General features: G+C 48.2%; 1 protein-coding gene across 1 annotated transcript in view; it reads right to left on the bottom strand.

The window, feature by feature from the left end:
• Positions 1 to 24,755, bottom strand: part of LOC119398763 (zinc finger protein 90-like) — a 72,422-nt gene that overhangs the window by 31,440 nt on the left and 16,227 nt on the right. The window contains exons 5-6 of the mRNA XM_037665581.1: positions 21,199 to 21,255; positions 12,079 to 12,227 (exon numbers count right to left, since the gene is read on the bottom strand). Coding sequence (XP_037521509.1) covers positions 12,079 to 12,227; positions 21,199 to 21,255 — 206 coding nt within the window. The remainder of the gene's footprint in view (positions 1 to 12,078; positions 12,228 to 21,198; positions 21,256 to 24,755) is intronic.

The raw sequence follows: 24,755 nt of genomic DNA, 5'->3' as shown, positions 1-24,755 counted from the left end.
TTTATTATTTCCCCTAAGCTTCACAAAATTAACCTATGCAAATTAAAATAGATGCAAACCCACAGGCCTTTACAGCACGAAAAGTCGCTGATGATTTGACACTCCCTCATGCGAATTCTGAGCGCAGCTTTGTATTGAAGCAACACCAACTGTGTTTGAATTTCTGGCAATCCGCAGTTGTAGCATTGCAACCTTCGTTACATATTGCCACAGAAACTGCCAGTGCTCGAGTGCTGCGCACACCACTCTGTACATTGCAGGCGTCGCGCACCAAGCAAAACGCCGAAATCCCCTTTACGACAAGCGAGACATCTCAGTACACCTGCAAGCCTGCATGCGCACGAGCTCCGACCGAAGGGCGGGCGCGCGTGACGGAGGAAGAAAGCGAAGGTAGAGGCCAGTGGCTCGTGAAATCATCAGACTCCGCGTTCGCTGTCTTTCGTCATCGTTCGCTCTATCGCTTACGTCGACGACGCCAACGGCGAGGCCGATCAACACAGGAGCGTGCGCCTGAAAGCTGCGCTCCAAAAGCACAGCGCGTTGTGTAGAATGTCATGGACTGCAAACGGCGTACACAACTCTAGAAGTCAGGTTCTCGATGATTTTAACACATCAGATAACTCCATACTATTCATTAAACTTGTATAATAATATGCTTGAACTATTTCGCTTTAGCAGTTTGCTTATTAGCGATAGAATTCACGAGTCAACAGCGCGTGCATAACCTCAGCTGTGCGGCCGTCGCGCATAAAGCGTAAATATGGCAGATTGCGCCGGAACGCATGCGTGGCGGTGACTTGGCCGGCGTCATCGCCGCGCCGCGATGTGACTACCCCGCCCATTCGCCAGACTCCCCCCATATACGGCGCTGTTACGGGGTGGTTGGAGGTCTTCGTGAGTGAGTATTTTTACGTATATTGTGGGAAATCACCCCGCACGAAGAGTACAGTGCGGAATAAAGGGTAGGTCATGCTCCCAGGGAACGATGGTACTCATGTTGGAGCAGAGACGTCTGTTTCATCACCACAATGTGCATGGTACGGCGCGACGATTCGCTTATTACACGCAGCGCATAATGAAGATGTATTAACCGACTGCAAGATAATGAAGATGTCTCGAACGTCGCATTTAAAATGTCTGCGACTAATTCCTCACGAAGCAATGAGCAGGATCAACAATAAACCCCTATTAGGAGTCATGTAGCGATAGCAACGAATGAATGAATGAATGAATGAAATAAAATCCCGCAGATGCTACTAATTGTGGGAATCAGCTTCATGCGATACAGTCAAGCAGTAGCTGCTGTTACGTTTGCCCCTGTAATTATTCATGGCAAATGCCACTGGGCGTGTATCTGTCGGTCACAGTTTTAGATGTGAAGCATCTTATGGCGGAGTTCAGTCCGGTAATGGTGGTGGTCGTGGTGTGCGGCGTGTCCACCCTCACTGCGCATGCGCAAACCTTCTCCACTTCCCCTCTCCACTCCCTCTCTCCTCTTTCCCTCTCCACATCACCTCTCGCCTTCCATTTCCCATTTCCCTTTCCCCTCTCATTTCCCTTTCCCACCCCTCTCCACTTCCTCTCTCCACTCCCCCTCCCCCTCTCCGTTCCCCCTCTCCACTTCCCCTCTCCCCTTTCCCCCTCACCACTGCACCTCTGAAACGCGGTCTCTACATGCCGAAACACTGCTTCGCATCGCCTCAAAGTCCCCTTTAGCGGGAGACGGTGTGATTTCTTTTTCCCAGCGATCGGAGGTGCGCTTCCCTAGAGGTGTGCTTTCCTTGGAAGTGTGATTCCGTACATATGGTCAAGTGAGCCAGGCATTCCACCGTAGGCGGGTTCCGAGGAAACCGACGGAGATATCACGTACACCCCTTTCTTGCGCAGTGTTGGCAGCGTGAGAAGGTGCCGCTGGAGACGTCCTCATTGAACCTGCGCATGCATTCACCTGAACGCAGCCATTAGTACTTTCATGTGTTCGAGAGAGCGGACGTTAGCGCTAGAAACAGGAAGCGCCAGAAGACGCAGCGTGCAGCGAGAAAGCACATTGTGAAGTCTTCAAAATGACAGGGGTTCAACAATGTTACATAGTTCATATCACTGATACTTCGCAAAATCACTCAGGAGCTGGCTCATGTCGTCAGTTTCAAAAAGAACTAGTTAAAAAATAGGCGCATAGGTTTCGAACGCGCAAGGCAGCTCATGCTTCACATTTGGATTCAAAATTTGAACGCAATACCAGAACGATTCTTTGGTGTACTGGAGTTGATCGCACAGGTTACCTTCATCAGATGTCTGTCTCCTCCTTTCGGCGACAGCAGCGTAGTCTTCCTAAAATCCGCGACTGTCGTTAAATGGTCAGTCTCTTCAGGGCGGTCCAACAGACTTGTGGCATCTGATGCGAAGAAATCGGTTGGATCACGCCATTGACTGATGAGTGCGTGCAAACGAACGCCAGGTAGGGGATAAACTTGGTGTACCCCTCTGCCTCAAGTTCTTTAATGATTGAGAGCATGGCACACGAATGGGTCTTCAGAAACCTCATCTTAACGAGCAAGTCGTGCACAGCTTCAGGCGATGAAGTAAGACTGTTGAGCTTCTCACACTTCGTTCGCTTGGCTTCGTCGCTTCTCAAGACAAAATGGCGCGCCAGTAGTCAGAAATATCTTCTAGAGCTCCATAAAAAGAGAAGCACTTCGACGGACTTATGGTTTTCAGTGACTTGAAGGACATGCCCATGGCCATGCACATAAGACCAAACTTACGGCGATGCGCCAGCAACTTCAACTGGGCAGGAAAGTGCACAACAAAATCGCGAGCTACGTTAAACGAGCTTGTCTTGATTCCATTCTCCAGAGCCTTGTTGAGTAGGCGGCAGGGATATTTGAAGTGAAGCGCCTTCAGTTCAGGGACGGAGAGTTGCAAGTCTTAGTGAATCTTTTGCATTTAGGAAGCTGATTCGGAGTACAATACAGCTGCGTCGCCTAATAGAGGTACGCGCAGTATATTTTACATCGGTCGAACCAGAAGTTTTACCAACGAGCGCTTAGAACTTGCCCTTTCGATGAAGAACAAAACCAGGTCATATTGGCCCTTGAAATCGGCGTTTTTCGGATAAATCCGAACTGTCAAAATTTTTACCGGTGAATGTTTATCAGATGTTGTCAGATAAAACCGCAAACACGGAGGCCTAATTAGGAGTTAGGCGATCACGCTGTTGTGTGTAGTGACAAAACCAAAGAAAAACAGCAATGCTTACAGATAAACTATTTTTTTTGTTTGAGGATATAAGCATTGTAGTGGAGGAAGGAATGGACATTTCGCAAATTGTGCAGATGGTTGTGAAAAAGCCAGTGAGCAGGAAATTGAAATGGCATTAGAGGTTTTCAAAACGTTTGAGGTGGGAGAAAAGAAAAAAGGAAAAGAAAAGTGAGGAACGAAAGTTACGGAGAACTGCTCTCAAAAATGAAAGTTTGGCTGCAGCGAATGGAGGGGCCTCTGAACAGTTTAGCGAGCCAGAATCATTTCGCATGGATAAATATATAATCCCATTTCTAGCCGGGAAAGACACAGAAGTATTCATCTGAGGTTTTCAACAAACTTGCTAGAGGATGAACGTTTCTCCGGGTACATGGCCAGAACGCTTGCTTTGCCTTTTAGTGTCTGAAGCAGCTGAAGTAATCACCAGAGTCAGAGCGCTAAGGCAGGTAATTACGTGAAGGTTAAGGCTGCATTATTAAAAAAGTACCACCTTTCCGCCGAAGCATTTCGTCGAAGGTTGCGAAACACAGAAAAGAAGGATAGTGAGGCATATCCTAACTTTGCTTACAACATGAAGAGAAACCTAATCGAGTGGTTAAGAAGCACAGAATCCTACGACAGTAGACAGGGTCATCGATGCCATCTGTGAACGATCACTGGTCCGTTCGGAAAACTCGTGACAGAGGCAGCTGTCTCCACATCACTGTCAATGAAGTACCCTTATATATTTTCAAATTGGCCAGACAGGATAGTGCTCCAGTGGGATCAGAAATCTGGCGAAGGAACTCTTCAGGTACTGATTCATCCCAAAGCACCAGAAGTCGCCTCTGTGGCACCAGAAGAACCAGTCACACCGTCAGAAGAAACTAAGTTTGGTCACCCCCCTGGCACGCAGACAGAGACATCTGATCAGCAAAATAAGGCTTTTCCAACGTAGCTAGACCATAACCTAGAGGGAAAGCCAGCTCTCTAGCATACTGAGGCTATATCAACGGAGCTTGATCATTATCTAGAAGGAGAGCCAGTTCACACGCCCACAAGAGAAAAGGGGTCAATACTATCACCGGCCTCGAAAAACTTTGATCAGCTAGTGGACGTAAAGAGAGAGTCACTGGCAGCTGAGCAAGTGAGTGATCCTAGCTAAGCTAAATTGCAGTTTTCCGTAAAATAAAGGTTCGATAGGGGCAAAGTGACGTTGCATAAGAAAGAGGGCTTGTTTTATTAGCACTACGGAGATAAAAAAGGAGGATTCTGGGTGAGTTGTTCATTTCTAGAAAATACTAGGAAGACCATTCGGATCTCTGCTATAGAAACCGGTAGTCTGGCCATGTAGGAATAAACAAATCAAAAGAGATATTGTTAATGGAATACTACTGCCCTGGGTCCATTTCTAAGATCATGTGGCACGTGCCGACGCATGGGTAAGTCAGGGAAAAAGTAGAAAGCTCCATTAAAATTGATACATATAATATCGGAACCATTGCTAGGTCCGCTAATAGATATGGTGGCACCCCTTTCAACAACTTAGCCGGGTTATAGATATTTGTTCACCAGGCTGTGCCCAGGCACCAAGTTTCCAGAAGCAGTCCCTCTGAAGGAGCGCACTTCAATAGAAATAGTTGACCGCTTCTGTTAATTTTCTCACGAGTGGTCTTTCCGGCAGAAACACACGCTGATCCAGCGTCACTTTTCACGAGCTCTTGGCTGCAACTTGTTTACAGAAATTTCAGATTTAGTTTATACGTAGTTCTGTCTACCATCCTCAATCGAAGATTGTCGATTGTCGAATGGCATGTCGAATAGAACAACGACCAGGCTGAAAAGAATGCCAAGCTTTATTACGACAGGAATAGTAGACTTCGAACATTTAGCATCGGGGATGAAGTCGTGATTCTCAGACCTTCGCGGAAGGACACACTCGAAATACATTAGGACGGGCCAGTCGAAGTGTTGCATAAGCTTTCTGACACTAACTACGCATTGAAGGCCAGGTTGAAGGAAGGAGGTGAGGATCTAGCATTGTAACCTGATGAAGCCTTGCGTAGAACGTCATGGGATTGTGAACTTCACCATAAAGGATCCCGAAGGAGTGCAAACGGTTTTCGACGAATGCACATGATTTCCGACACGGAAGTTCGTCTTGAAGAGGTCGTAGCTTTCGATGTAAGACCGAAAGCACTTGAGCTTGAGCAGGTACAGGAACTAAAAGAACTACTAAGGCAGTATGTCGATAAGTTCGGTCATCGGCCGGCTAGAACCGAACTGGTAAACACGAAATAGAACTTGCATCAGCCGAGCCGGTAAGGTCCATTTCGGTACAGCGCAAACGACGAGACAGAACACACAGTTGTCACAGTCGTCAAGACACAGTTGTTAGTCAGCGCTCGTGTTGTTAAGTCTTCTTCTGTGTGTTTCGTCTTTTGCGCTGTTCCGAAATGAACCCGCACCAAAATGCTATGCAAGATACACAGTCCACACATGAATCGAGAATATTCTAATTGCGTTCCACTTGAATGTTCGCTGCCATTGGTCCAACGTGAAATTGGCACAATACGAACAAGACAGAGCTTATCACGTCGAATTGTACCCGCGTCAAGGGTTTTCCAAGTATGTGAGATTGCAGAGCATATGCGATAAATCGATTAGAGAACTTGAGGACGAACGACAGGCTGGCTGAATTATAAAAAAGAAAAACGTCGCGAGAGTTATTGGCTTCAAATATCAAAGTCCTCATCGTTCAGAAGAGATGGCAGTGCCTTAAAGGGCCCCTCACCAGGCCACATAGCAAATTTTAGTTAGACGCTGGAAGTTGTTGTGTGCCGAATGAAGAGCAGTATGCCGCAGGAATTTTTCAAATCGGTTCATTACGAGCTGAGAAAAACAATAATTTGTAGCGGCGCGAAACCATGATGCGAGGAGGCGAGTTTCAAACCCTTGCCACTCGCCCCGTGTAGCCTTAGCAAGCCAAATCCCTTCCCTGCCCTCTTCACTTGACACATACGCATGAACACGTCATGCGCATGCATGGTCACGTGCGCATGACGTGCCCGAGCCAGCCCGAGCACGAGAGCGGCGTTGCACGGCCGCTACCTTTGTTTTTATGTAGCGGCCGTAGGTGTTTTGTCGGCGTTCCCTGTGGTGTACTGCCTGTTTCTGCGGGACGGGCATGAAACTCGAGGCATTTGTACGGGCACGAGAGTGGCGGTATCATGAGTCAGTGCCGCATTAACGTTTACTTGGACGCGGTAGAACAAATGAGCATAATGAGTGCTCGAACGCGCCAGAACATTACTTTCGTTTCCGGGGCTGGCGTCTGCTCGATGCGCTAACCGCGGGGACACGAACGCACGGTAGAGGGAGGCACATCAGCCCCGCATCTAACTGCAATTCACAAAAAAAAAATGAAAAAGACGCACACATTCCCTTTGTGTGTCTCGTTATTTCTCTCAAGTTTTATTAATCTATTCAAGCAACAAATTACACAAACTAAAGATGTCGTGTCAAATAATTATCGCAGTGTCACGTGCTACTGTTGGCGACATCAGAGCACAGTCGTCTACGTAGAGGAGCGACGTCACAGCACTACCATATACGTAGGGTCATTTTCTCATGTACGTCATCCCCTCATTCTCTAAAGCGCGCGCCCGCGAGAGGAAGGGCAAGCAGCGTTCACCTTAAAGTCTGACCCATTTCCGCGGCGCGTAGCGTTGCAGATTTTGGCAGACGTGATCGTGAACGCCCAGTGTATGCATTGCGCTCGTTAGCTCAAAATTGTCAAACCTGGTGAGGGGCCCTTTAAGCCACATACAGTATCAACGTTTCTAGAGCCAGGTCAGTTTCGCAGCTCCCTATAGACGCTTGCTCTCCGAAGTGGACGCAACGGCCGACGCAAGAACTAGCGGCGCTGCAGTTCCATCTTGCATCATGCCTCACACGTCGTCTGCTACAACACCCATGTGACCTATCGTCGCAGCAGCTATCGGCGGCCGTGACAGCCGAGATTTCGAGATTTAAACTTTTTCAATAACCTCGACTGTTTTAAAAAGCGATTATTTCACAAACTAAGCTCCAGGAATACCAAAGATAATCAAACCTGACCTATAATAATGGTACAATCTCACACGTCTAGCTGTCCTCTCGCACGAATATTCCATTGCCGTCATCCTGTGTTTAGCCGCCACGGTGGAACAGTGGTTACGGTGCTCGGATGCTGACCCGAAGGTTGCGGGATCGATCACGACTACGGCGGTCGCTTTTTTTCTGTGGAGCCGAAAATGACACTGGCTTATGTACTTAGATTTGTCATACTAAGCAAGTCGTAAAACAGAGGACCGTTGTTAATTTTCGGGCGAATTAAATCTGATTTCATGAGAAAGGCGTACAACGCGAACTATGGTTGATTAAGGTACCTCATTGTATTCCCTGAGCTCGGTTAGGCGACTTGTAGCGAATTTAGTCTTCACGATTCTGGTGGGATTGGCGTTCAGACGATATTTCTTGCAAGTCCCTGCCCTGGTATGGAGAAGTGATGAGCAGTGTTCGCTTCCGAGCCGCTCGTGCAACACGCGCATCAAGATGACATTCTTCAGCCTTGTCCCTTTCACACGTGCTAAATCGAAAGAACTGCTTCCCAAGCGATCACCGTTCGTAAACGATCACGTATGGAGTACGGAGGAAGCGAGCACAGAGAAACGCGCAACGCGTCGCAAGCGGCTACTCCTCGCGGGTCCGAGATCGCTGCGGCAGGTGGGTCGCCTCCGCGATTAGCTTCGGCGACGGGCCATGGAGGGCAACGGTGCGTTGTCATATCGTATCCCGGGGGCCACGGCAAGTGAAGCAAAATGGAGCAGCAGCGCTGTAAGTTCACGCGTCGGCCGCCTGTGTCGGCACGCGAGCGGAGCTGCGAAATTGTATAAAAGTCTATTACTACTACTACTACTACTACTACTGTATTGGTTCTAAAAACGTTGATGAGAGCGGGGTGCTCCGTAAATTTTTGGTCAACTGGTGTTATTAAACGTGCGCCTAAATCTAAGCGCACGGGCCTCAACCATTTTCGCCTCTATCGAATGCGGCCGCCACAGCACGGATGTCATCCCGCGACCTTCGGGTCAGCAGTCGAGCATCGTAACCACTAGACCACCATAGTGGATACTTCGGCAGTAATGAAGCCAGGAAAGTGCCGCGAAGGAGTTCCATTGCTCTGCGTTGTCGAAAAATATTTAGCTCCGACGCTCAAGGGCTGCACAGTTCGCGCATCGGAAACACTTTCTCGCCATTATTGCCTGTGTGTTCAGCATAAATATAAGCATGAATATGTTACACACGATTGTCTGGAGTATGAAGTCTACGTATTGGACTTCCTGTGGAATCACGAATGTGTGTGGCTATCGAACAGGAACAAGACATTGCGATAATTTCTGAATAGTTAGCGTTGGAATGATTTTTGTAGGACGTACAATGGTAATAGCTTTCTATTTTTTAACACGAAAGTGTTTTATGCCGGGGCCCACCAAGACTTTCATGACGTATTTCCGCCACGGAAGTACGTCAGCAAAATGAATGCCATCAGGTGGCAAAGAAAAAAAAACTATAAGAAAATGTTCCGTTGACGGGAACCGAACCCATGACCTCTCGGTCTGCGACGATGGCTGGCGGGTGTTTGGCCCACTGAGCTACCGTCAAACACATTACGGAGGCGACATGAACGCGCCTTTTATCTTTCACACTTGCCTCTCACAGTGCTCTTGGATGGATGGATGCTATGAGCGTCCCCTTTATAAGGGCCCGCTCACGCTAGCGGCACGGCAGCTCGCCGTCTGCCGTTTTCCGTTCTCAGGCTGCCGTGCGTAAGGGCCCGCTCACGCTAGCGGCACGGCAGCTCGCCGTTTGCCGTTTGACGTTCTCAGGCTGCCGTGCGCAAGCGATTTCGTTCGCGCACGTCTGCCGTTCTTTGCCGTCCGCAGAATAGGTCCGAGACCCATTTTCTCGCCGTCCTCCGTCTGCCGCAGAGCGACGTGGCCAATCAGCGACGGAGGAGCGGTTGCCATGACTACGGCGCGCCGCGTCGTCTGCTTTTGGCTTTCCGTGTCGTCTGCGTCTGCCACGGGACGCTTCGAGCTGCTTGCTTTTTTTTCTGCGCTTTTCACGCTAGAAGTGCGTATTTCGTCCGTGTCGTTTTCCAGGCATGGTTTCAGCAGTCGATAAAGCGTTTTAGTCTGTCCCGCATTAAAAAAAAGCGTCGCGTACGATCAAAGAAAGTGTCCCCAAGCTGGCGCCAGGTCAAGTGGCGCCAGCTATGGAGAATCAAAAACAACTAACAAACGCGTAATCTATGTCCTCCGAGCATTCGGAAGCGCCCTTCTCGACTCGCTAAGCCTACAGCATCGATTATTTGAGCACGGCTCTCAAAAACGGGGCCGAATCGGCACGAATACTTTGCTCTCGAAGCTTAAGGACATGAATATAAAGCAAATGGAAGCATCAGTTCGGAGCTTACACGCTACGGAGCACACTGCGGCCGCTTGATAGATTCGAGGTGGACGACACCCGCTGCTGGCAGTGCGGCCATGTTTTTCGGAGGCTCGCCGCCGAAGTTTGCCGTGCAAGTAGGACAGCTCTCGCGCGTGCGGCGACGGCGGACGTTGTGCGGCACCGCGCCGTTGCGGCGGGCTTGCCGCTAGCGTGAGCGGGCCCTAAGCGATTTCGTTCGCGCACGTCAGCCGTTCTTTGCCGTTGGAAGAATAGGTCCGAGACCCATTTTCGTGCCGTTCTGCGGCTGCCGGAGACCACCGTGGCCAATCAGCGACGGAGGGGCGGTTGCCATGACTACGGCGGGCCGCGTCGTCTGCATTCGGCTTTCCGCGTCATGTGCGTCTGCCGCGGGACGCTTCGAGCTGCTTGCTTTCTGCTCCCCGTTTTTCAAGCTAGAAGTGCGCATGTCGTTCGTGTCATTGCCAGGCATGGTTCCAGCAGTCAATAGAGCCTTTTAGTCTGCCCGGCATTATAAAAAGCGTCGCGTAAAACCAAAAAAGTGTCCCCAAGCTGGCGCCAGGTCAAGTGGCGCCAGCTATGGAGAATAAGAAACAACTAACAAACGCGTAATCCATGTCCTCCGAGCATGTGGACGCGCTCATCTCGACTCGCTTAGCCTACAGCATTGATTATTTGAGCACGGCTCTCAAACACGGGGCTGAATCTGTACGAATACTTTGCTGTCGAAGCTTAAGGACATGAATCTAAAGCAAATGGAAGCATCAGTTCAGAGCTTACACGCTACAGAGCGCACGGCGGCCACTTGATAGATTCGAGGCGGACCACAACCGCTTTTGACACTGCGGCCATGTTTTTCGGAGGCTTGCCGGCGTAGCTTGCCGTGCAAGTTGGACAGCTCTCGCGCGTGCGGCGACGACGGACGTTCTGCGGCAGCGTGCCGTTGCGGTGGACTTGCCGCTAGCGTGAGCGAGCCTTAACGGGGCCGTGACATCTGTGCCACCAGGCTCGAAAAAAGAAACAACAAGAACGCGCCGTTGCAACGAGCGTCCCATTCGCCGCGTTTCCAATACAAGTTTAATTTCATCAACGCTGCAACACACCGAGAGGTGGTGGTTTTAGCGCAAGCCTCGCTCATAGCATCCATCCATATCGACAAATAGCTCTCCGACGCTCGCCTGGCTGTCGCAGCGCGTTCCCTGCTCGCGCTGTGAGAAGTAACGGCCACGCTAGGGAAGACACGACGCGCGTAGTGTTTCTCTTCGCATTTCACGACGCTTTGAAGGATTGCATATCGAGTATCAGTGTTTATTATGTACTTGTTGATGCTATCTTTGTTCAGCTACCGCTAGGGTTAAATCATGATCATGGGCGTTTGTCGTCCGTACGGAGATATGCCACTAGGCGTCAAAGTGAGTACAAACAACAGTAGACATTGTACAAGCTCTCATATACCAATGCACTATAAACAATAAACTACTTCTGTGACGACACGTTTCACTTTCGTGTTATACCGATTCCTATGACAGAGGGATCAACCAACCATCTTTTTCTATTGTCCCAGTACAAAAGAGAATAGCATACAGTACCTTTTGCAATCTTCCTGAATTTGTTATCTGTGTATATAGAACGTGCAGCAATTCGCTACTGTATCATTTCATTACAGTGACCTTCTCCCATGTTTAAGGGACACTAAAGAGGAAATCGATTTTCTGGTCTTAGTACATTTAGAGCCCATTACCATATCAGAATATCAAAAGAATAACTATTGCGCCGAGAATATGATTGGTACAGATGGTTAGCCAGCGAAGCTGAAACGTGCAGCCTCGGTATTTATCAATGGGATAATCCCCTGGCGAACGCGTTCCCGCCATTGCCACGTTGACGCTGCTTCGCCCGCACCGGTGCCTCTTCGGCTCGCCGTTGTCGCTTGCATTCGATTTCTCGAGTTAGCTCGGCCACGGCCGGATGGAATGGCGCACGAGAGTTCCGTCTTACGGCCTTCGCAATGCGTCTGTTTCCCCCTCCCGCCGCACCCCCGTGCGGTCGCTGCGACCCTGCCGTTGCTCGAGAGAACGGTCGTTCATGTAGGCTCCCTAGTCGTTGCGTTCGCGACTGCGGTTCATGGAAATTTAAAGGCGAGCGTGTGCTCGCGTTTTTTCCCCTCCATGTTCTCGGCAAACAGCAAGCACGAACGCCTATAACAACGGCTAGTTACTAGGGCAAAGTCTCTGCGCCCCTCGCGGTGAGCAGTGGCGCTAAGCGCGGAGATACGCTGCCATTGCTTTCAACTCGATAGCAAAGGCCGTAAGACGGAAATCTCGCCCGACTTTCCAGTCCGGCCGTGGCTCGGCGTCGTGGTTAGCGGCATCCGCCCCGCAGTGGCGCTTGCGTTCCCCTTGGCGATTTAGAATGGCTTCGCAAGCTGCCGGGTCCTCGGTGCGCAGTTGCTGCTTGCGCTTGGCCACCCTGGTCTGCAATTGTGCACGGACTGTAGCATAGGCACAGCGAACACGAGTTCTCTCACTGTTCTGCTGTCGGCGCTGTTCTTCGAAAGTTGTCTGCTATTCGGGAGTTTGTACAATCTGTGTCCGTAGCCTACCCATGTTGAACGTGTTATTTGAAAGCGCCGCGCAGGAGCTCGGCGGCACGGCTGCGACAGAATGAACGACGTCACTGACGGCACAGTCAATCGCGCGCGCTTAGGTGCTCCGTAAAGAGCGACGTCACTGACGGCACAGCCAATGGAGAAGTTTCTGGCAAAATGAGGACAGACAGATTTTCGTTTCGCCTAGCCATCTTCGCTGTAAAAGAGAATGCAGGAAGCAGCGCCGCATTCTAGCACCAATCGCCGTGACGCCCTAAATTTTGACTAGCGCACACAGATAATCGTAAAAATGAAATACAGCGTTTCCAGGTCGAAAAAACAAAAAGTAACAAGAAAATTGAAAAAAATCTAGCCAACAAGTAGCCAACTTGAACCAAGGGCAGCGAAAGCAACCAATGGTAGCCATGGGCGTGTGAAAACGTTTCTTACAGCGTAAGCTGTTATGAGATCATTTCAACGGCCGTTTTTGGCGCCGTAGTTGTCCGCCGTCGCCACCGCCGCCGGTGTCCGTAACCGCTATCGCACGAAAAAAAAGGAAATAAGAAAAAAATTCGAGGATGGAACGAGGTTCGGACCTGGGCCCTCTGCGTGGGAGCCCAGTGTTCTACCTGTGATCCATACCTGTACTTGGATCTGCGTTGCAAAAGGACCCTATACAGGCTTCATGTCGCGAAGGAACGAGATTAACATATGTAATGTAGTGTGGTAGAAGAGTAAAATAACAACCAGACGTCACACAAATGCGAATTCTGTAAATGGGCGTCGCACAATGCGAATTGCACAACGAGTGGGTTGTTAAATGCTTCTAACCCATTACAAAGGCCTCTCCGATAATTCATCGCCATCAGCCACAGCATCAACAAAGTGCACATACTGCCTTACATGTGTTTAGCGAGTACCACGGTTCTCCGCAGAATGGCGAAAAATTGCATAGCAACTCCTTCCCTACTTCACAAAAATTATGATTTATAGCGTAGTGGGTTCCTCACAAGTGCACTTCAATTGGTTGCCAAGGAAGCCCATAAGGCTCGCATGATCCATTTCCTCAGGGTCTCAATAAAGTTAATTCCCTCTCTCTGTGTCTCTCGCTCTCCGTTTCTCCGGTTAACGTATGTTATAAAGCGTGGTGGGACAGTTAAATAACGACCGGGCGTCACACAATATGAATTACACAACCAGTGTATCGTTTAAAGCTTCCAACCCATTACAAAGGGCTCAGCCATAATTCTTCATCGTCATCAACCGTCGCATCAACAAAATGAACATAATGCCTTACAGACGGTACCTCGCTTCTCCGCAGAATAACGAATAATGTCGTTTTGGGTGCTTCCCAACTTCCCGAAAATTATGATTTGTGGCGTAGTGGGTGCGTTGCTAATTTACTTGTATTAGTGGCCACAAGAGAGTTTATAACGGGCTCTAGAAATGCCGCTGTTCCAGCTTTCGCCGCGACTGTGCTGCGCTTTCCGCGCAGGCCCGGCGTTTTATTTAAAAGACTAAAAACGAAAGCCTTTCTGCGATAATATAAACATGTAAAACAGGAACATTTCGTTATCAGAATTGCTATGATTCAATTACAAATTCTTGACTTATGCAATCACATTGTGCAGGAAGAAGTGTCCGCGCTGTTGCAGAAATGACACTCTCTTTAAGCAGCTTCCGTGGCTTTCCTTAAAAGGACTGGAACTAACGGCAATAAAAAAAGTATGCGGTATGTCTGCGCTCAAAATCACAGTTACTGACATCGCTGGTCAGCGCTGGAACCTGCTGCACAGGTTCTTGTGTGTTTTTAGTATTTTTGTTTGGTCGAAGCGTGGCTTGCACCCACATTTTCAGCAATGTAAATCAAGGCTGCTGCCCGTCTCTTTTTCAGTGTGCATGCATGCTCTCGCAACCGATAGTTTAGGCAACGGCCCATTTGCCCAGTGTATGATTTTGCACAAGATAGTGGTATGTCATAGAGAAATCCAGAGAAATCTATGAGGCCCACGTGATCCACACGGGCAATGAATCATCTGTTAGCATGGCTTCTATAGACGTGCTCAAGAAAGAGCATGATTATCTAGACCATTGAATGTAATCTTCGCGCATGTACTAGTAAGCGGGCTGTCATCATATCTTTATAATAATAATATCTGGTGTTTAACGTCCCAAAACCACAATATGATTATGAGAGACGCCGTAGTGGAGGGCTCCGGAAATTTCGACCACCTGGGGTTCTTTAACGTGCACCTAAATCTAAGTACACGGGCCTCCAACATTTTGGCCTCCATCGAAAATGCAGCCGCCGCGGCCGGGAGTCGATCCCGCGACCTTCGGGTCAGCAGTCGAGCGCCACAAGCACTAGACCACCGTGGCGGGGTGTCATCATATCTTTTTTTTTCATTTTATTCTTTTTCCGAACGTAGATATTCTGCTGCGGCGAAATAAAAAAAAATTCGTTGTTCTCAGTCTGCGGTTGGTCCTGTTCCTTCTTTATCCCGTTGTAGCGCTGTTTACCCGTAGATGAAAACGATGAGCGCTGAGACAAGCAGCCGGGAAGGAGCAGCGAGGTGAGCGTTAAAAGAAAAATGTGCTCGGCGAAGTTGCGAGGTAGAATAGAAATCAATAAAACGAGTCAACATTTCTTGCGAGGTCGGATTCGAACCCGCGTACCCATGGTTCAAAGGCGACCTACGTAATCAATCGGCTATCTAGGCACGGTAGTAGAAGTATTTAGGGAACCATATCATTGAGTTGCTATGGGCGAGAGAAACAAAAAAAACAGAAAAAGAGAAAGAAATACAGAAAGAACGAGGGAGAAACAGACAGATGGAAAGAGATAGAAAGAAATAGAAGATGGAGAGAAAAAAACAAAGACAGAACGAAATAGAGAGAGAGGCTGAACTTGGCTTTCCTTAGCTTCACTGACTCTCTATATGCTGATATGGCTAACTTTAAAGGAGTACTGACACCAATTTTAAAAGATTTCAGATTGTTGCTCTAAATAAAAATAAAAATCGAGAAACCTAAAACGAGTATTGTGGTACCTGGGAATGCATCGAATATATTTTAATTACCGCTACCTTATAAAGACACTTTCGGTTTCTATATCGAGGGGGTGGCTTCTCAGTGAGGTTTCATAGCAGTGTGACGTCATGGGGATACAGAAACTCGCGACGTACTAGCGGCAAATCCGTCATCTGCTCGTAGTGCACGTAAACAACGATGAGTGAATTGTCGTCCAGGAACCTGACAGTGATTTCTGTGATTTAGGCTGCATGCAGGACGCAGAGCTAACAAACTCGGTGGAACTGTGTTGACTCGTCAGGATAATGTCCATTGCTGTGGGGCTGGCTTGCAGATGCTCAGCCACGAAAAGATCAAAGTCAAATTCAGATATTTGATACGTGTTCTTCGACTCAGGTGCGCGGAGAACGTTGGCACTGTATACCAAGGAAACGAAAAATGTCCCTTTTGCGATGTCTCAAAATCGTGTCAGTACTCCTTTAACTTAGACTTGGCTGGTAGGCTAAGTAAGGTCGCCCAGCCCCGCCGTTTCTTCATGTTTGGCACCAACAGTGCCAAGGTGCCCTAATTCCTGTTTCTAGGAACTAGGGCAGCTCACTCGCTATTTATTGGGCATTGCGTTTCATCTGGATACACGTCTTCGGCATTGTCTTTAACGACGGCGTGATACTGAAGAGTATTGGCTATTCTGACAGAGAGTAGCTGGTCGACGAGTATAAAAGCAAGAAATACTGACTATGACTAATTTACAAGCACTGTGCGTCGTACTTAGTGCACATATGTTCTTATTGAGGAATGACTAAGCGGACAGATGGCACCGCTGCCTCTGCGTGCAGCTCGCGACAGTACGTACACGCACAATAAATTCACATGTTTCTGTAGATGCACTTTAAAATACCCCTGTACTTCTGACATCTACGTACATAGCGTTAACATGCAGAAGCAGACTGTCTTCGCACACCTGAGAACGTGCTGCCGCCAATGCAGACACATGCAGCTCGCGGTAAAAATAACCAATATTATTTAGTAGCAGACGCTCATAGAAAACAAATACGTAAGTTTCGCCACCTGAAGACAGTTGTCACGCTGATATCTGTAAATTTTCGGACAGCGGAACATCCGCAATGTACTGTGGAGAACTCAAAAGCACACACGTCTATCATTTTTCTAGCGGCGCGACGCACGAGAAAGCCAAGTCGGATGCGAAGGTGTCTACGGTTGTGTTTGTGAGTTAATGACGCGGGGCAAACTATTTACTGACGTAGTGTATGCGGAAACACACACCGATGATACAACAACAGAAGTTGCAAGCTCCACAGACTCTTTGCAAACCACTGTGTGAAGATATAATCCTGTGACAACCTAATTTAGCATGCGGTGGCTCTTAGCGTGGTATAGTTATAGTGCCTGCTGCGGGCACTTGGGGTCATGAGTTCAATTGCTGTGTCTTGTGCAATTTGTATGTTGATGTGCTATTTGCATGTAAATAAATTTGGACCTAAAATCGTAAAAGTTTGGCATAAAATCCTAAATAACCTATGCCGAGGCTATTTTTGTATCTTTTCTGGTCGCCGCCTACAGAGCCGCATGATGCATTGATTTGGAGCGGCCGTAATTTGGACGGATTGCCTGCCTATTGGCGTGTATTCTAGAGAGCATTCCACTAACAGTGTACTGGAACATTCCCAGCGCTCCCAAAAACCACAGCTTTGTACACATATCTGCGTAATAGAATGGTAAGGATCTGGTTCAATGTACGTATCTTAGTCGCGTGCGCTCTCAGCGTTTTGTCTGTGTGAATACATGGATGTAAGCGCATGGGAAGTGCCGTTTTTTTGCGGTCGATTATTTTAAACGAAAACTGCTTTAATACGATAATTTTACTCCCGCGGAGGAGTGCCTTTACTCTACTGCAGAAGTAGGACTGTACTCCATGAGGAGGCATTGGGTAACTGACTGTCTAGAGAGAGTTCTTTCACCCTGGAAAAAGAAGTGCCATGTGGGACAAGCGAAAACTCCCTCAAAGTCTGTTTCGGGCACTCCTTTAGTTTTCAAAGTATATGTCTACAGATATGTCAATGCTTCCAGTTATAGCTGAATGAGTAAATCTCATGATAGGGCACCTTTTACTCTAGAGGCCTCTTCACTTCTGTCGTCGACAGTGCCACGAGCGCAAGCACTAACGAGAGTGGACGACGCGGCGATGCCGCCCTTTGGTTCACAGAAAACAATCAGACATACACATCAGGTTGTTTTACAGCTAAGGCACACAAACACATCGTTTGGAACTCGCAACACGAATACGACCGTACATGAGCGAACTGAACCATAGGAAATGTTGAAAACGTAGCAGCCGGTGTCACGTGATGTTGATTTTTACGTCACGGAGACATTGTGGCAGATGGCGCCATGATATGTCCTCGAAGACAATAGCCACGGCACAGCACTTATGGACATGCGGTTTCCGAAGCGCATTGCGGCGTAGCATATTTTAGGCTTGGCCTCCCCCTTCACGACTCATTTGGGAGCATACGCGTGCGCAGTGTTCTACATTACGAGAGGCCTAGTCTCACCGCTTCGCCCCCCCCCCACCCCACACACCCACCCTTTGGTTAGTTGAGTACTAAAGCATACAAGCTGCCCGATGGTTGCAAAACAAAATACGCGATATCATTTATTTGCACTTAGGGCTGTCCAGGACAGGGACCATAAAATCACAGCATATCCACGGAGTGAATGATGATGAGTGGGCGAAGCTGCGGAGGTTCATCGGTAAACCGTGAATCTTCCGTGAATTCTGCCCAGTACATCATCACCGACGTGAGATCGGGCGCGTTTATACTAAAGGTTCGATGAGTTATGACGACTTGCAGCTCACTTTAATTTTACATGTACGCTGTGAATTTTCATTGTTTAGAAAACCATTGCTTTAGAAAACACCTTGCGTCTTTCATTAAGCAGCTGGCGTCTTTTTCGTTTTGCTTTAGAAACATCTGGCGTTCTTTCGTTTTGTTTTTACAAAACATCTGGCGTCTTTCGTTGGTTTATTTCATCAATCAACGGCGTTTTGAACAAAATTTTTATTGTTTAATCACGCACAGGAGAAATCTCACCAGGCACTACCTTGGAGGTAAACAATGGCTGCTAATGGGAATGAGAGACAGAAGAAGTCGGCTTTTAGCTAACACTTACACTTCTACAGAGACAGAAGAATTCGGCTTTTAGTTAACGCGCACGCTGCGAATTTTTTATTGTTCAACAACGCACAGGAGAAATCTCCCACCGGCACCACCTTGGAGGTCAAAGGGTAAGACTTGTTACTCACTACTACGAGCACGACGAGGGACGAACGGGTGCCGCCTTAAGGAGCTTCGCCCCTAAAATCAAAATCAAGCAATGACGTGCTTCTCATAACGGTCTGGTATCGATCCTCGGCTTTTCTGGGGTAAATGTGAGAAGTGAACAGTTTGAAGGCAAGATCACGGGTCGTCGGCCGCCATTATCATAAAAACATGCGTGGCCGTAACCCTGCACATTAAAAATGACGTGAATTGTCCTAGAGAGTAAAATTATCGGGAGAAGTCGCGGCCGCCGTTCGATAAACAAGGGGGAAAGGGTGACCGCCCCGACCGCCCCTCTCCCCAGCCCCCCGTGCGCACGCCAACGCTTGGGAGCATATAACACATTTTTCGGCCACCGCACGTGTATACATTATAACTGCTTTGCATTAATTCATTCATTCATTCATTCATTCATTCATTCATTCATTCATTCATTCATTCATTCATTGCTATGAATAACAGCATATAGATGGTTCCTTGAGAGTGCTCGTCTTGGTGGAACTTGCGGCGCTTGCTCGGTGAAGAATTCGTAGAAGACGTTTGAACGGCACTAGTCCACGCATTTTTAGCATTATTATTGTGGCCATTGCGGTAGTTTGATTAAACGATGAAATGGAAACTTGACTACTTTTTTTATATAACTGTTTCCAGTGTATGCTATGAGTAATGTTATTTGGAAAGACAGCAGAATTCTGCCCCACAACGAGATCGAGCACGGTGGCTCTTCAGGTTGACATAGGCTAAGTGCGCCGTTGTATACCTGGCACCATCGACAGTTCGTGGGTGTGAATGATGGCAGTCGTCAGCTTCTTTTGCTACACAGGTGTACAAATGGTGAGGGATAGCCGACTCATTAATAACTGAAAGGTTAGCGGCTCGAACGCGAAATTTCGCTTAAGTGAAAAGGGTTTATGCCTCGTCAAACGCGAAAATTGACCGTTGGCGTACCGGGCATCGGGGACAACACGTGCATTCCATGAAATAGGAAGTAATCATCACGTGATGACGCAACAGATTAACAACATTTCAGGCATCAGGTGACGCATAAGGTCTCTTCGATTTGGCTGCACCGGCGGCACCAGTTCAACGGGTGCAGCACCGTCCTCGTTTTGCTGGTGCCGCGCTTGCCCTCTGCACCAGTTCCGTCGTTTTGTCAAGGTGCAAGCGTAGTTCTGCGCGAGTTCTCTGCTGGCCTGCACTCGCTCAAGACGAGGTGCAAAGAAGTGCAGCATGGCGTGCGCTCCTTCCTCCTCCCAAGCTTGGAGCGGACGACGCTTCGTGTTGTTCTTCAGGGCGTGCAAACGCAAGTTAAACTGCTGACTCCGACGGGTAATTTTAGCCACGTCTTTTCGGCAGCAATTAAGGCGGATCTCTTTACGTGTCTCGTGAGCAGAAAAAATCAGCGTAGTTGACGGCAATACGAATGGTACAAAAAAAAAGTAATGAAAATAAGGCGCGACTCGCGAGCTGCGCTCTCAGTTCGCCATGGCGAAATCGTGAAGCCGAGGCGATAGGAAGTCTGCTAGAAAAACTTCTGAGTTCAAAAAGGTATTGATCATGCGAGCCTGCGTATACATGCGTCTAATGGTTTACAAGAATTGTCACATTCGTTCTCTAGTTTGGCGTGAAGAAAAGTGGCGACGTAAGTAAAACCCTTAGAACACAAACTTGCGAGCATACACTTTCCTAGATAACCGGACTTTCGCGTCAAGTCGTCTTAGCGTCGTTCAAAGGACTCCAGGTATTTTTGTTCTTTTTTCTTGTTGTATGGCCTCGCACGCCCTTTCATTGAAGCTTGAAATCAGCGAGATTTTCCGCTGAACGAAAAAAACGTCTCTCTAGATAGTCTGAACAGTATCTTGAAATCACACTCAGGGAACCTGCCGACGACGTTCTCATACCCGGGAACAGGAGTTACAACTTCACGTGCCAACATGCAGGCGACCAAAACACATACATCGTCAAACTCCTCCTCGGAGTCACTGTGAGGGTCGCCGTTGTCGGAATCGTCGTCGCTGCAGAGTCAAGCAGCTCCGTACGGCAGCTACAAAGACTGGCGCCGCGGCAGTGTTTTAGTAAACAACACCGGCGATACGCGCCGCGTCGGCTGTTCGACCAACGCGGCCTGCACTTGCATCTTCGTTTTGGTGGTAGCAGCCGCGTGGTGGTTCCTGGATGGCGTGCCGGTGTCGCGGCTGCACCGGGACTTGCTGAACCAGCGCTGCGCGCTCACAGCACCGCTTCGCACCGCCACGGCACTTTCTAGAACTAGTGCAGGCAGTGCAATCCAAATCGAAGAGACCTATAGTCACAGAATGCCGTTATTATATAACATCGTAGCTTTGCCAAAGGCGGGCCGACCTCGGACTCGGTGCAAAACCAGGTGACGGGCCTGTGATCCTGGAGGCCGCGGAGAACCATATTTGGGGCAGAAAGCTTTCGTAGCGGCGCGACGCCGCACCACCATTGCCTGAGTGACCGGCCCACCTTTGTCAAGCGCCGATTGACTGTGATGATGTCAGCATGTGGTGTCATAGTGACATGCTATACTTTTGAAAACTGTGACGTCATGATGAGGCCATATGGTGACACTATCACGCGAAGATTTCTTGCATCACTCTTGTTGATACCTCCGGAGCAGCTCTGAGGCATCTAAGGCTTTCGCCCTAATGAGTCTCCCGGAATCGTCTACGAAGTTCCACGGAACATGATAGTACTACAATGATGTGGCAAATAGTACTGTAATAGTCTTTTTATAGTAATTCGAAACCATTATTTGGCTCTCAGTGCGACCCCCCTCTCCCCAAGAAGACATGGCAGAAAAGCGAAACATAAATTGCATCATATTCGAGAGTGTGTACGTGGTTGTTCGGAAAGCCATCGTTCGAATATCAAATTTTGGCAGGCGATCAGGTGCCGCCCGCGTCCCTGAGAACGCCCGAAGGCAGAGCTTGCATAATGTCGATAGATATATGGCAGCTATAGAACCGTTTGACGTGGTTTGATCCCGACGACTAACGTCCATGGTGATTACCTATCTACATGCTGAAGTAGGCATACACCTGGGCACAACATATGGTGAATGCTGCGCAAACATGTCATCAACGAGCACCTAATGAACGCTTACACTCAATATGCACACTTTCAAAGCGTCGTCGTTTGACGAGAGGAACGCCAAGTTGTGCGCTCCCCAGTAATAGGATAACCTACGTCTGTTAATTTGCATATACCAGACAATACTCGGGAACGCGAGAGGCAGTGCGCGTACTGGAGCCGTCAACGCGGCAATGCCTTCCGCTTCCTCCTGAGGTATCGTCACCCCGGTCTGACTAGAGAGGCACGCGGGAGTTCCATCTCCCGGCCTTCGCAATGCAGCTGTTTCCATCTCCATTCGCACCACCTTGGTGTCGCTGTTACCCTGCCGCTACTAGGGAGCCTTCATACACAAACGTCTCCCGCCCGGTTTTAAGGTGGAGACATCTACAAAAGTGCGGCCGCTAGTAGCCGCCAGATTTTGCAGGCAACCTAGTTGTCATCTTTAGTCGCCGCTAAATTTGGCGGGACGCCATTTTGATTCTCACTTGCTGGTCGGCGGCCGTGATACATGCCGGTGAAAGGTTTTTTGGTTAGCGCGCAGAGCTAACATAATGCACTCTCGAAAGCATAAAGGTTGTCATTTTCAACATCGTGAGTGCAATGCCGTAAGCCTTCGCGGCCATTTCACTGGAGATTTCTCGCACATATGCGCGTTATGTGATCGCACATGACGTGGTCGTGTTTCGCCGTTAGCTGCTCGCCTTTGCTTTCATGGTCGTACTGTCGAAAAGGTTTCTTCTCGTAGCAATACGTGCGCGTGCATGCAGGTAACAGGCACGTTGTCGCAGAACGCTTCGGTGCTTCTAAGAAGTACTGCTATTTTACACGGTCGTGCAAAGGAATATTGCTCCTCTGAATGGCTTAAGACTGTATGGAGCAAAACGTTTTGTGTAAGGGTTTCTCAATGAAAACCGTTAATTTCCTACTACGCAATCGAACTTCGCAGACAATTTTAGTATTTCACTATTTCTGTAAACAAGGCATCGTTCCCACATGCACGGGGCATTTTTGCGCATGCCAGCCAGTGGCCAAATCTGCCATGACTGTGCACAACCTTGATTCACCGCTCTGAAAAAAATTATTTTGATGCACAGCTCTGAAATAAATTATTTTGAACATTACATGTAAACTAGGTGAATGAAAGAACTCGGAAGACCAAAGATGAGGCATTTAATTCAGAAGTAATGAAAGGATGCATGAACATAGATGGCAGCTCTGAAATAGCATATTTATAATCCTTGCATGCATTTGTGCTGCTCGTTTTAAGAGTAAGCCTAAAAGAGTCAGGCCTTATGTCTAGCGCTGTTGAACTACAGCAGCTTTCAGACATACAGAGACAGTCAGTGCAACGCAGGCACAATATACCTAACCACGTGCAAGTGAGTACATGAAGATATTCAATGTTCACCTATGGTTCAATAATATGCAACTTCACAAAATTTGTTGCACATGGATTAGTCAATCAATCTTTATGTTATGTAAAATTGTATTGCTGCGCGGGACTTAGCAGCCCGCCCCGTCTGGTCCAGGAGAGCCACTTGAGCCTCCTTTTCCTCGCTGGCAAGCAAGGCCTCCCACAGCTGCGTCCTGAATTTTTGCGCCCAAATCTGAGGCGAATTATTTTGGGGGGCCTTAATTCACATTCCCACGTAGTGTGAGAAAGAGTTGGCTGCCCTCCACACCACGGGCAAGCACCCGCGTATGCGGTTGGGTGGGTGGCATGTTTTAAACGCAAGTGCGGATATGTATTTGTCTGCAGGCGACGCCACTCAGGCGCTTCTTTAACACCTAGCCGAAAGTGGGGCGGGGAGTATCACCGTCGTTGTCGAAGCTGGTGTTCTAAGGCGGTCAACTTTAGCGTTTGATCAGGCATCGAAGGTGTTTGCCTTAAACATTATTAACTATGGCAACCATATACATAGGTGCATACGTCTCAATTTTTTCCCCCGTTAGTGCGTTAGTTAAAGTAATGCATTGCAAAACTTGAATGCGACGCAATACGTACGTTGCTTGAGAGCGTGATCCTATGCATGTCAATGTAGTCGATGTCCTAGAACTTCATCACAATACCTCGGCTGGTTTTATTTTTTCTAACCACAGTTGCACTGCTAGAATACAGCCATGATATCCAGCATCTGCCTTCCGTTTTTGACAGCGGATAGAAATTCTTGCCGCTTGAGCTTTGTTTACAAAATGAAATAACGTAGAGTTCTTCATGGCACGTGTGTTTCATCACCGCAATATATGTTGCCATCACAATGACCATCGCTATAAGCATGTATTCTCGGCGTCAAACGAAACCCGAACAGCGGCAAGCATTCGCAGTGGTATGGTGCGTGCCGTCCGGTTATCACTATGGTCAGGAACTCATATATGCACAGTGTGGCCCAACGGGATGCGCGCGCCCATTCATGGTGATAACCGGACGGTGCGCGCTATGCCACTGCGAATGCTTTGCACTGTTTGGGTTTCATCTGACACGGATTGTACATTCCAGTTTGTAAAACGAAAGCATTTTCCTTGCCTTTGCCACCGCGTCAATCAATTCAGTGTAACAACCTTCTTCCCGCTGATGTTGCGTCTATTGGTGATAACAATTTCCGCGCGGCAGTGACCAGCATTGTAAAGTACTAGTACAAGTACAATTACAAGCACAAGCGACCAGCATTGTACATGGAAATATTTTAATATGGTTAAAGATATCACTTGGGACAATAATTTGGGAAGTTAAATACATAGATTTTTAATTATAATATATAGTCGAGTTAGGCGGCTATGTGAAAAGCGAGAATTGAAGTTCTTTATGCGAAGAACCCATCGCAGCTTTGAGATATAGAAAAGGCGGCCTGTAGTAATTATTGTGGCGTAATAAAATTCAACGGCCAAACCCAAACCGAAGCACCGATGAGCGCAACAAGCAGACGACCAGGATGACGTCACTGTTCAAG

Source organism: Rhipicephalus sanguineus, chromosome 7 (genome assembly GCF_013339695.2).
Source record: "Rhipicephalus sanguineus isolate Rsan-2018 chromosome 7, BIME_Rsan_1.4, whole genome shotgun sequence".
NCBI classification, from domain to species: domain Eukaryota; kingdom Metazoa; phylum Arthropoda; class Arachnida; order Ixodida; family Ixodidae; genus Rhipicephalus; species Rhipicephalus sanguineus.
This window is presented reverse-complemented; position numbering and strand designations above follow the sequence as displayed.